The following is a 12,725-nucleotide window of genomic DNA, read 5'->3' as shown; positions in this document are numbered from 1 at the left end:
CTCTTTACCCAGCCGGCCATCAGCAGGAGGGTCCCCCTACATGAGCCTGGTCCTGCTCAAGGTTTCTTCCTGTTAAAGGGGAGTTTTTCCTTGCCACTGTTGCTTGTCTGGGGTCAGGCCCTGGGATTCTGGAAAGCGCCTTGAAACAATTTTGATTGTATAAGACGCTATATAAATAAAGATTGATTTGATTTGATTTGATTTTATATATATATATGTATATATTTCTCCACTATACTAACAGCTGTTACTGATGAGGCAGCGCTAAGCTAGGTCGGATTAGCAAATGCGGGTTTACTTGTTTAAATCAAGCTAAATGCAAATAAAACAAGTGTTCACGTCATAATTTTACCAAATTAGCCAAAAATAATTCCATGATCATGATTGATTTTTTTTTTTTTTTACATTTTATAGAAAATATTCACCACATAGCCTTAAATTAACACGATGTAAGATCCTTGTATTATTCATATATTCATGTTTGGTCCCACTTCTGCCTCTGTTGGTGTTGGAAGCGTTCCCTCCTTCCTCACTGTGCTTCCGTTTGATTGAAAGAGGATTTAGGGAACCTGAAGGAAATTACTTAAAGGTCAGAAATACATTTAACCTTTCGTGTCATCGCTGCTGTATCGATCTCCTGGACTGGAGCCACACGATTAATGTGATGCTGCCTGTGGAAATACCGCACATCTTCTGATCCTACGGCCGGAAAGACGTCGCTGGGATGATGTGACAGCTGACAGACGAGGAATTGAATGTGAGACAAATATGAGACAATAAAACTCAAATATCTTTCTGTAAATGTGCATTTTAGAATCTCATTTCCATACAGGATTAGAGAAAACTATGTTTAAATGAATTACGCAATGTATGATAGATGAAGATTGTGAGGAATAAAGAGCTTAGGTTTCCGCACGTGTAAATACTCTGGGTGGGTTTACAGACGCTCACACGTCGATTATAGTTTCTATGTGGATCAAAACAGCCCAAGAGAATGTTGCGTATTCGATGCAAAGTGTTTTAAACGTGCCCAATATTGAGGTTGTCGGTCACAATTGACCTTTATTGCTCGTGAATTTGAGCATGTGGAAATGTGCCACAAAACACACGTTAATGGAAATGCTCTTCCAACGAGCGTTCCAAACATTTTATGTCTCATTGTTGACAAGCAAATTATAGTTTGGACAAAAAAAGGACAGAAAATGGACGTTTTCGAGCTCCTCTGTCCGGTTGGTAAACGTGTGAATCCGACCCTCGTTCTCGCCGCTGTGATTCCAGTTGTTTCCTCCATGACTGACGGCCGACTCAGCTCAGCTTCCCTCCACCCAATTTTCACACTTCAGTGGAAACTGGGCCTCCTAACATCTGTTTGTCACGCTGTAATTTCAACGGAACAAATTTGCCCCCGGGGTGTCGAGATGATGAGAGAAGTGGCCACAAACGATCCGTCCCATGTGATTACTGTGTGTGTTGTTCATTAGGCTTGGATCAGACAGAGGTCAGAGGTCAAAAATGAGCCCCATAAAAGCAAAGGGCAATTTGATGTGGTATGAAAGGAGAAGTGAGGGTCGAATGTTGGTGGAATTTCTGTCAAAACGCAGCAAAGCCTTTAAAGAAGACGAAACCAGTTCTGGTTCCATTGATGTTGCTCGTTAATCACCTGGAGATGCAGCACGTGGGAAACAAACGCTTTCTGACACAAAAACGCAAGCAGCCTTTTCTTACTGGAGTCCACGATTGGACCGAGGAAGAAAAGAAGGTTAAGTTCGGACCTGTGTGGAGCTGAACCACTGTGGAAAGTACTCGGTTACATTCCGTCACCGTCCTCCGTCACGCCTGCTGCTTCTGCGCTTGCGCAATTGGTGCGCAGAAACGCCGAGCTCGGTGCGCGTGAGCGGGTGAGTGCGGGGAGTCCTCGAAGTGCATGAACGGAGCGAAGCCTGAGACGTCGAACCCGCACCCCCGAGCTGCCGAGTCAGAAAAGTTCTGATCGGGTGAGACTGGACTACTGCTGGACGACGAAACGAATCTTTGCGCGCAAGACCAAGAGCGCGTGAGCGGCCACGAGCGTGTTCCAGGTAACTCAGCGCTGCGCTGTTCCCCGCGTGTGTTCTCCCGATTGGCTGCGGCTCAAACTTTGTTGCTTTCCCGCAGATCATTTCCGGCCATGAACCAAACGGCCGGAGCCACAAACGCGTACCGCAGATGTTCCAAAGGAGGGAAGGTAAGAGACGAGCTGCCGCGCGTTACTGGTGCCGCTGGTGGAGCCGGCGCGCTCACGGAGAAGTGTTGGCACGGCTTGGAGGTGAAGCGAAATGTTGGCGCAGAGTTTGGAAGGCAGAAGTTGTGTTTTTACGCAGAGAATGTTGCGTAAAAACGCATTTTTGTCACAGACCATCCAAAACTCGCCCTGGTGGATATCAGCACGGTCTTTAGGATCATGACAGACTCTGCTTCCGTGTCTGTGACCCGCACTGTCAGCTGTGGATCTGCAGAAAATCGATGAGGAGCAGAGGAAGGGATGGTTGTTGTGGGGGGAGTGACGCGTCGGCGCGGCACATCTGCCAGCAGCTTCGGTTTGATGGAAGAGGTTCTGGGCGCTGTTTGTCACCTGCAGCCGTGTGACCCGGGGATCATCCACGGCTGCTCGGTCCGCGTTTACAATGATGGATTTCCTCAGCCGCAACATAGTTGAGGTTGATGCGCATCGATTGCCGAGGCGCTCAGGAATGGACGTGTTGAGCGGCTGTGAGGGTCCACAGGAGCGGACTGAACAAGGCTGAGCCGCGTTAATCACAACCCAAACACACAGGGACACGTTGTTCAGGGTTCGTTGGTCTGGTTCGGCTTCCAGTGGCTCTGGAGTGGTTGGTTGCTTTAGAATTGGCATGTTTGGTGACTCCTGCAGCTCTCCTGCGACATGTGACCACTTATGACACGCGGTCATCGACGTGCCACACCAGGAAATCCACTTTTGAGCAGAGATTCGTGCAGTTCTGGCGTTGAGTTCGGCAGACTGTCCTCTCAAAAGGGCTTTTAAGACCTTCGAAATACAGGTTATGGTAGCATTTTTTAACATTTAACTCAAACGAAATGGTAGCATTTATTGAGAAAACATGTCTTAAAACTACTAACAGACAACACTAAAAGGGATAAATGGTGAAAATGTGTTATATAGATGATAACTGGCTGAAGTAGTTGCATCAGGTAGAAGGCAAATGGCTAAAATACGTCTCTAAAAGTGACAGATGCAATAGGCTAATCAAGTTAGCCCAAAGGTTATAGAAAACGAATCAGTTTGTCCTGATTCCCAGAGCAGGTTTTCAATATTCACTGAAAAAGCTGAGCCAGAACACTTCTGTGGCTGCTGGTCCTACTGGTTCTGCTGGCGCTGTTGTCTGTGCTTTGATGTGCCCTCGGGCCCCTTTGTTCTAATTCTGTTGTCTTTTATCTCTGTAAATATCAGATGATGGAGAAAATAGATGGGCTCTCATCTCTTCTCCAGACACCAGTCTGTCCTGTGGCCACTGAGAGGCTGGTTTTATTCTCTATACTGGCTGTTTCTCTTAAAAGCTTTGATGATTCCTCTCTGCGGAGTTTCTATTTCCAGACAGGTTGTCAGTCGACTGCAGAGACGATTTGAAGTGCACGCATTAATGACAGCCCGATTATGTCCGCCTGTGTTCTGCAGGCCTCCCGACAGGATAAGCCTCTCACAGTCATGGTCATCAACTCCTGACAGGCCTCCACACCTGGAAACAAAACGCACAGCTTTGCTGAGATTATTTACGGATCGTGAGGAATATTTTTGTTTTAAAGCTGTCACGGCGATCTAGCTGTAGCTGCATGTTCTGCTGATTAAATTATTTTATGCAAAGTTGTGCTGCGTTCTCGTAGGAAATGATGTGGTTTGATGTCAAAAGGTACCTCAGATGAGATTATAACCACATTTTTCAGCTTCAGACGGTTCCTAAAAAGTTAAACGTTTTGTGTCCTGTATTATTGTGGGTGTGAGTTGTACATATTTTGCCCAGATGATCATTTTTCCCCACTCTTTTTGTTTTGTCATGTGAATGTCTCATTTAATGAGGTATCTACAAATCCACATTGAGCTCTGAACCTCCTCCTAACGTGACCACGATGACTGGACAGTGTTTGACCACTAGAGGGCGCTGTGGTATTAGAATATACACCCTGCGTCTCGGAAACCGATTAAATCCGCATTTTCTTCAAATAAACCTTCTTTTTTATGAAGTATTGTTCGTCTTTACCTCTTCCGACGACCCAGTGTCCATCATTCCGGATCATTTAGATCATGGGTTGTTTTTAAATTGTCCACTAATGGAAGTGACTCTCGTGTATTCTCCTCAGTTCCCCTTGTTTTCACATCCTTTTTGGATTCCTGCCGCTGCGTCTCTTCCGCCTGTGTCCCGACAGGATGCTGTGATTGTCTCGCCTCTTGATAATCCTGAGGTGTGTGTGTGTGTGTGTGTGTGTGTGGTGTGTGTGTGTGTGTGAGTGTGTGTGTGTGTGTGTGTGTGTGCCAAATCGTAATTAGCCTCCTTCCATTTCACCATCATTTGCAACTTTGCTGATCTCCACACCCGCCAAGCACCCCCTCCCCAGCAGCACCTCTCCCCCCACTTCCTGTGATTATTAGTCCCATAATGAGAACATGAAAGTTTAATTCCTGTGAGTGTGTTGAGGTGGAGAAAAGTAAAATCTAGGCTGGAATCGAGCGTCTTCTGCAGTGAAATGAGGAAACTGTCATTTCCTAATATTGCATCTCTGTCCTGACGTAACCGGATTTCGTCTGGAGCTGATTTGTTTGTCCCACGGATCGCTGCAGAGGACCAGCCGAACATGAACAGCCAGGAGAGCCCGAACCCTCCGAGGGCTGAGCGCCGCTAAAGGTGTTTGGATTGAGGTTGGACTTTTAATCACCACAGTTTAGTTAAAAAAAACCTCTTGGGGACGAACGTCAACGGGAGCGTTGCAAGTATTGATCCCGGCGCTCATTACACTCAGTCCTGTTGTGTTGGGTTATCGCTTGGTTCCAGTCGATGGAAGTGATCATTGATCGGGGTTATGGCAGCCGTATTCACATCTCAATCACTTCAGAGTGAACTATTCAGGGCCATTAGCATCGGTTATCTTTATGTCTTGTCCTGACGACATCGTAGATCTAAACAGTAAACCGGATAATTCCTCATTTGGCCACAACATTTATGTCCGTCCCATCCAACAATTCTCAACCGACCTCTTATATTCTGTCTTTTCTGTCCATTGCTCTGCACTACATTGTAGTCTATGTCCTGTCCTGTCCTGTCCTGTCCTAAAACCAAAATGACCACCAAGCGGTGATGCTAGAGAGCAAAATGTGAGTTCTTATATGAAATTAGCAAAATTATAAGTAAAATTTGACCCCCCCCCCCTAAAATCTTTCCTGTGACCCTCTAAAAGGGGTCTCTGATTCACTTTAGGGCCGCGCCCCACCAGTTGAGAACCACAAATTTAAGGCGCCCTCCATTCCAAGCATTTAGATACAAATGGCACTGATTTATTGTTCAGCTGCTGTATTGAGGAGCAGCTTTGTTGAGTTACTTCTTAACCCTGAAAATGTAATAAAATGCTGCGAGGGCTCATTTATCACCGTTTGATCCCAAAGGCTTTAGAAATGGACAACATTAGCATGAGAATGATAGTGGGAATTAGCAGAATTGGAGACATTACCGCCATCTTTTTTATGACGGGGATCTTATACGAGACCGTAAATAGACAATAAGAAACAACAAAGCAAACACAACAGCGTGTACAGTACGCTGTTGTGACACCAGAATCGATGCAAATAATGTGCAACCCACCCCCCACCTAGCTGTAAAACTTGTAAATTCAATTACATTTGCAGCCACGTCGGAGGGCTCGTGCTGCCCGTCAGCTATGAATAATGCAACACGCAATATAAAGAAACATCAGCAGGTGAAGTGTTTATTCATCCCTGTGTGTTTCTGCTAATTCTGCTGTGTTGGTGGTTTTTCTGCGTGTGCGAGATGAATCATTAGGCTGCGCACAGGAAATCCTGGAGGAAGCCGGAGCGTTATTACTCTGTTGTTGCTGTGCAGCCTTAAGGGGGGAAGAAAAAGCATGAAAACACAACACGGTGGCCATGCGCGCACACGTGCGCGCGGTTCAGGCTTCTCTACAGCGACGGCTCACACGTGTAGTCGCGTTTTGCCGGGAATGATTGACACCGCGGGGACGGGGACCGCGTGAGTCGCCGAAACCTCTGTGGCCCATTGAGCGAGCGGTGGGCTCGGTAAAATGCAGGGGGGGGGGGGGGTCTTGACAGCCCATCTGATGGGGTGTCACAAGCAGTCAACAAGGTCCTGAGGGACAAACGGTGCCACTTACAGTCGCCTCTGCTGTGGGAGAGGGACACTTGAGGCCTGTCTGAAACACATCCCAGATGCGTCTCCATAAATAAACATACAACTGGCCGGGACCCCCGCCACCACTGACTTTAAGTATGTTCAAAACAACAACATTTTTTCCCCCTCTTTTTGAATCAATAAACTGTGGTTGTTTTTACAAAGCAGTACACATCTCACCCAGCAGAGGGCGCTGAGGTAAAATTCCGTTAACGTAAATTAGAAGCATAAGTCGGGTTCCGTTCTGTTGCATCAGACCTTCTCAAGTCCTGCGGCACCACTGGTATCAGCGTGTTTACCTGCACAAAACTACCCGATTAGACCATTTTGTCCCGTCATCCCGACGGCTTTATCGCTGAGATGGATCCTTCTCCACCAGGTGGCGATAAACTACCAGCTAAGTCATTATTAAATATTTTGGGCCAACGACCAAACAATTAATTGATCTTTGTCCCATGAAGTACTGAGTAAATGGAAGGTTTTTTCCAGTTTTGTCTCTAAAGAAGAAGAAGAGCCACTTCCTGTTTCTCCCTCTTTATCCTCGTCTTCCACGCATGACCTCATGTTCTGAGCGACGTCGAGGATCGAGATCGGGAGATCACAAACCGTAGCTGTGACTCCATCAATCGGAAGCATGAGAACAACAAATTCTTCCACAAGTTTCACTTTTCCACAAAAGCGACTTTAATATTCCGCGAACGGACACGAGCCTTTAATAATTCTAATCCACAAAGCCTCAGAGATGAGTGACGCTGAGATTCCGATTGTTCTCTGTGGTGTAAAATGTGTAATTTTCTTTGTTCAACACGTCAACCTGCTAACCGCTAATGAGAGAATCAACTCCATGTTTTATTCATGGGCGTTTGCCGTTTATGTGACGCGCTAAAGTAAAGCTGAACGTCATAATTGAAGCTAGTGCCTCTCTAGCGCCCCCTGGCGACACTTTGCGAGGTTCCCATCACCCGTCGACCCAGAGGAGGCCAGGAAAGGGGGTCTGCTTGGCCCTTTTTGCCCAAAACAACCAGTTTTGGGGCCTGAACTCGGCACCGCTGCTCCATCCGTTTAGCAGCATTTTATCTAAAATATTATTATAATATTATAGTTCCGCTGGTGCGCGTTTGAAACTGTATTTATTTGGAAGCTTGATAGTTCACCAGGGGTGGTATTGGACAGATAGCAGAGCTGCTGTCAAAGTCAGTGTAGCGACTGTAAATGTGCGCTTCTTTTGGAACAGTAGCATCAACATCCGGGGCGGCTGGACCGCAGCCACACGGACCGAGCGTGGGCACATTTAACTTTTTAATGTGGAGGCTTGGAGTTGGCGGGCGGCCCTGCTCCCCGTCAAGCTGCTGGGACGCGCCGCTGGAGCCTATTAAACAAACCCTGAGCCTCTCCGGCGCTCGCAAAAGGTGCCGGACGAGAGTCGGAACCTGCTGGTTCGGTCCGGCTGCACAGACCTCGGCTCATCTCCCCTTTGAAGTTTTTAAGTTACTGTTTAAAACTCGCATTTGATGAGTCTGCGCGTGACTTTTATGGCTCAAAATTCTTAAAAGTGGACTTTAAAAACCTCGTCCCTGTCAGATGGATCCCCGAGTTCCTACTTGGGGAATATTAAAGCCTCAGAAATCCTTCTTTATATCCGTCTCCTGATCCGAAGCTCCCGAAGACTTTACGCCGTCTCCCGGCGGCTCGTGCGTGCGTCCTTGCAGGTCAGACTAGTTAATTAGAGCTACTTCATTTGCTTTCAAGCGAAGGTGCACCAGCTTTGTACCAGCTTTGAATGTGATCCGGGAATTTAGAAACACTCCCCGGTTCCAAGGTGTGTTCAGAGTTCCGCTGGTTCTCTCCTCATTATTCCTTTTTTTCCTGAGATGGGGGCCATTAGCGGCGCCGTCTGGAACATAAAAAGCTCCTAATGGAGTCAAACTAAAGAGGCTCAATACTTATTTACGCTTCACATCGATGAATTCGATGGATTTAATCAACCGTTTTAGAATAAAGGCGCCAAACCGCCGCGCCTGTGTGTTGTATTAGTTTCAGTTCTGATTCACATCACGCCTCTTCGTGACTTGAATTTAAACCCTTCAGGTAACAGCTGCCCCGGGGTCGCCGCCGCCGTGGCGTGCGGGCTCCAGCGACGGCGCTCCGTTGCCCGACCCTGACTTTTACATATTGTTCTGCGAGCGGCGTCCTTGTCTCTGCAGCCTTTATTGGAATGTATGACACGGCCCGGTTTCATATAACTGCTGGGTACCATTTTATTGACTTATGCCGGGGGGGGGGGGGGGGGCCTTCATCTGTCCCGAGTCCCTGGCAGTTAGGAAGAAATGATTTGTTGTGTTGGGTCCCTCCGTGTTCTACAATGCCCTAAAACAACTCGCCGCCCCTCTTGACAGTGAACACTTGCCGCTGGAACATAAACAACCATTTTATTGTGCCTCCGTCCGCGAGCTTCAGCGCCGACGCTCCGTAAATCATCCCCGGACGGCGCACAGGCCCAGATCCAGCGTGCGGTGCCAAAGCATCTCTGGGCACCAGATGGGTCGTTTGCTTCGCAGGTCCGTCCTGATACGACCGGGGCGTTGACCTCGCCTTCCTGTTTGTGTTGGTTTTATTTAGTGGGCTCCAGAGGGGGCGCGTTTCTAAAATGGGACCGGGGAGGAAGTAGGACAGCTGATGCAGGTGTCGTGTCAGAAAGCGCCTGCTCAGCGCCTCCGTCCTGCAGCCTAACCTGCTTTTCAGGCGCTGCTGAAGCTGCGGCAGTTCACCGGTCTGACGTCTCTTTAGCCACGAAGCTAACACAAAACATATTAGCATTAGTGATGGCTAAAGTTGTAAGATTTAGTGGCATCTGGAGGTCAGATCATCCTTTAGATGTGAATGCAGATGTATGAGAGTCAGAGAAAACAATCAACATCACAGTCAATCTAACTTTTGTGACATTGCAATTTTTAAAAGATACTATATATTAAAACAGGATGGCTGTGGATGTTTTTAGCCATCCATCAGTCTGATTTTTAGCCGCCAGGCAGGCTAAAACGGCACAAACGGCAGGTTAAGCTGTAAATTTGGGGCTTGCTGCAGTGCTGCGTGGAGGACGACTCTGGTCTGAGGGATGTCTGCAGTCATCTGTCATACAGCTGCATATTTTGTGCACAATTGCTTCCCTTACATGCACCATATAGATCCCATTTTATTGGGTTATTTACCAGACATTTTTCCAATTTTCCTGATGTGTAGATGCCATCCAAGGGTGTGGAATGTGACACTTATGCACGTGCTGGCGAGATTATACCCGACTGATTGATGGTGGTGCTGTTGCCCCAGAAACCACCTTGGGTGATGCGATATGAATTTCCAGTTATCAGACACTAAAGCGTATTTCTGCAGTCAATCTTCCCCAATGGGCGTTCGCAGGAGATATCTGGTGTCCGCGGGTCCCAGCTGTAATGAAAGACAGCCGTTCCCAGTGGCGTCTCTGAACGCAGCTCATTTTAAAAGCAGGAGAAATGACAAAGGGTGCGACAGACTGGGGGTTCTTCTGCCGTCGCTCATTATTCACAGTGCAAAAACTTGTAAGATGGAAGCACGCCGCATCTAGATGATAAGAGAAGGGGTGTTTTATCAGCCTCATAATGTGTGTGTGTGTGGGGGGGGCGTTGAGACCAGAGCTGGGAATGTTGGACATCAATCCTTCAGGTTCGTAAAAACCTGTTGGAACCATCGCTCAGGCTGTCCGCTTGCTACCGATGCTAGGTTGCTATTCATCGCATGGTTTCAACACCTCGGGCTTGGCGTCACGTGCATCCACGTGCACGCCAACTGAAGCAGTTTGCCACCGCCCACCTGCCCAGACTTTGCAGTAAGTTGCCTGACGGGGTCGGTGAGTTCGGGGGTGTCGCAGCGCCGCCCCAAAGCGCGACGGAATCCTGGCGCTTCACGGTATCAGATGTGCAGCGTTGCAGGAAGGCGTGAAATTCATCAGAGTAAAAAACTCCCGCCCCATCGGCATGATGGATATACGTGGAGCGCTCGGCCACGTGCGTGCGCCGGCGCCATCCGTCACCCTTAATGGTTGTTAACATCACCGGGCAATAAATTCTGATCGATTTACATTCCGTCAGACAGCGGAGGGAGGCGCCCACGTTAATGTATGTACGAAAATGAGATTCTAATGGGCCCACTGGGAAAGGATACACTGGGAGAAATGACAAAATATCTTCCTCTCCCTCTTTGCGATCATTGAAAATCTCAATAATTAATTATTGATCAACGATGCGCAGTCATGGATGAAAGAGGCAGCAGGTAGCAAACTAAGAAGTGGTTTGCTAGCTAGCTAGCTGGCTCATAAGGCTAAAGAGGGTCTTCAGCTAGACTCAAAGTTTCTATTTATCTAATTACGAAAGGCCAGATGTTGCGTTTTTTGCTATTTACATGCTATCATATATCAACTTGTAATGCTCACCAACTCCCCGTGAGCTGATCTTAAACAGGGGGAGATGAAAACCAGTCCTTCATGAATTCCCAGTTTGATGTGGGGATTGTGCGGTGGCAGCTGCAGCGCTGTGGAAGCCCCTCATCTGTCTCCGAGCAGGTTAAAGTGATGAAACTGATCCAAGTTCCTGACAAACGCCTGCTGTTCACAGCAACTGTTCCATTAATATGCAGACGTGCTTGCGCGATCAGTCATGGTGCAGAGGGACGCCGGAGCACCCCTAAGTTGGAAAATAATTACACTAACTTTTCCATCCTGCCATCTGCTCCCGAGAAGGAACTTTAACTTTGCTGGGTGTGTTGGATTTGGTTTGCTTGCGGAAGAAAGGATTTAGCTGATGTGGGTGATTCTCAGCAGCGGGACGTTTGAACCGCAGCTGCTCCTCTCCAGATTAGTCTGTGATTTTTCTCATCCTGGACGCGGCAGTGATACCGCTAATGGACCTCCTTGTGTCGAAGATCAAGATTAATGCCTGGACGCCGCATTCTTCTCTGCTCATGAATTCATTAGTGATGCTAACGATCTGTTGCTCTGACAGGCTGGGTTGGGAAGGTCAGCAGAAAGCTCTTATAAAGATTATGGAGCCGCCCTCCCTGTAGCTTCTGAGTGGAATTTATAGACAAACCTGATGCTAATGAGCGGCTAGCAGGCTGGAACTGTTGCTTGTGCTTCTGTGTTAGCAGCGAACAGGAGGAAACTGTATGTTTACACCAAAGAAAGCTGCTTCTGCGGGAGTTTTAGCCTCCAGAGCTGCAGCTTCAGCTTTCTGCAGATCCCATTTCATTTGACTTTGATTCTGTTTACCGCAATGATTCGTGTTCTGTTGGGAGGCATCCAGCGTCTCTGGCTGTCATTAGAACAGCAGAACAACAGTGGCAACGATATCATAGCATCAGCTAATTAAGTTGATAATGAAACCATTGATTTTCCCCGAGAAAGTCCGGGTCGGCTTTATTGTGCTGGAACAAAAGCTCCTTCTCATTTCACCGAGGAACCGGGCCAGTTCCGCCTGGATCCGGGCGTTGTTTTAATTACTTTTTCCTCCCGACTCGTATGGGGACGCTCGGTCCCAAAAGCCTCACAGAAATACTCCATAACACACGTGTCATAGTGCAAACGGGCTTTTGTTACACAAACATGTGTCATTTCGAGCTTTAGGAAGTCAATTTTTTAAACCTTCTCATTTAAAATCCAGGTTGTGTGCATGAAAAGCTGTTCCTGTGACTGCATCTCGACTATCTGCTTTGATGTTCTGCCAGGGTAAAATCAAAGCAGATGCAAAAAACATTAAAGACGCAGGATGCGTCCGTGATCCGCGTGCTAACGTTTGAGACCACGTTTCAAAGAGGCAATTAGTTGTTTTCGATCTTCTCCGTCATCACATTCAAACCAGAATTTAGGCTGAGTCAGGGACGAGAAAAAGCCCGGGTCGTATTTATCCGCCCTCCGGACACGCGTAATTAAAAGGTGAGAATCTGAGCGGAGAGTCGCCGAGTTTAACGATGCGCGAAATGCTAAATGCGTGAAATGACACGTGAAATTAGCTGTAAAGTGGAACCATATTCAAATGTCGACTGTAAGGCTTCGCTCGCTACAGGTGAGCCAACTGTTGTCAAGAAAGACCCTTTATGGGGGGGGGGGGGGGTGTTGTGATTTGTGTTAGCCATCAGAAGCCATATCGGCGTCCTGGAGATCCGGCTACACAAGCCGGACTTCTAATCTTCTGGTTATTGGCGCCTGTGCTTGATGTCCTCTGCCGGCGGTTTATTGTGATTCTTGCCAGCTTTGGCGGCTCTGGACTC

At 47.7% G+C, this 12,725-nt stretch overlaps 1 protein-coding gene across 1 annotated transcript in view; it reads left to right on the top strand.

Annotated features, from left to right (window-relative positions):
* Window positions 1-1,885: 1,885 nt before the first annotated feature.
* LOC130513765 (dipeptidyl aminopeptidase-like protein 6) overlaps window positions 1,886-12,725 on the top strand; it is a 103,255-nt gene continuing 92,415 nt past the window's right edge. The window contains exons 1-2 of the mRNA XM_057012780.1: window positions 1,886-2,078; window positions 2,155-2,224. Coding sequence (XP_056868760.1) covers window positions 2,168-2,224 — 57 coding nt within the window. The 5' untranslated portion in view covers window positions 1,886-2,078; window positions 2,155-2,167. The remainder of the gene's footprint in view (window positions 2,079-2,154; window positions 2,225-12,725) is intronic.

The sequence above is a fragment of the Takifugu flavidus genome, chromosome 17 (genome assembly GCF_003711565.1).
Source record: "Takifugu flavidus isolate HTHZ2018 chromosome 17, ASM371156v2, whole genome shotgun sequence".
Lineage (NCBI taxonomy): Eukaryota > Metazoa > Chordata > Actinopteri > Tetraodontiformes > Tetraodontidae > Takifugu > Takifugu flavidus.
Note: the sequence above shows the minus strand (reverse complement) of the source record. Positions and strands in the feature narration are given on the sequence as shown.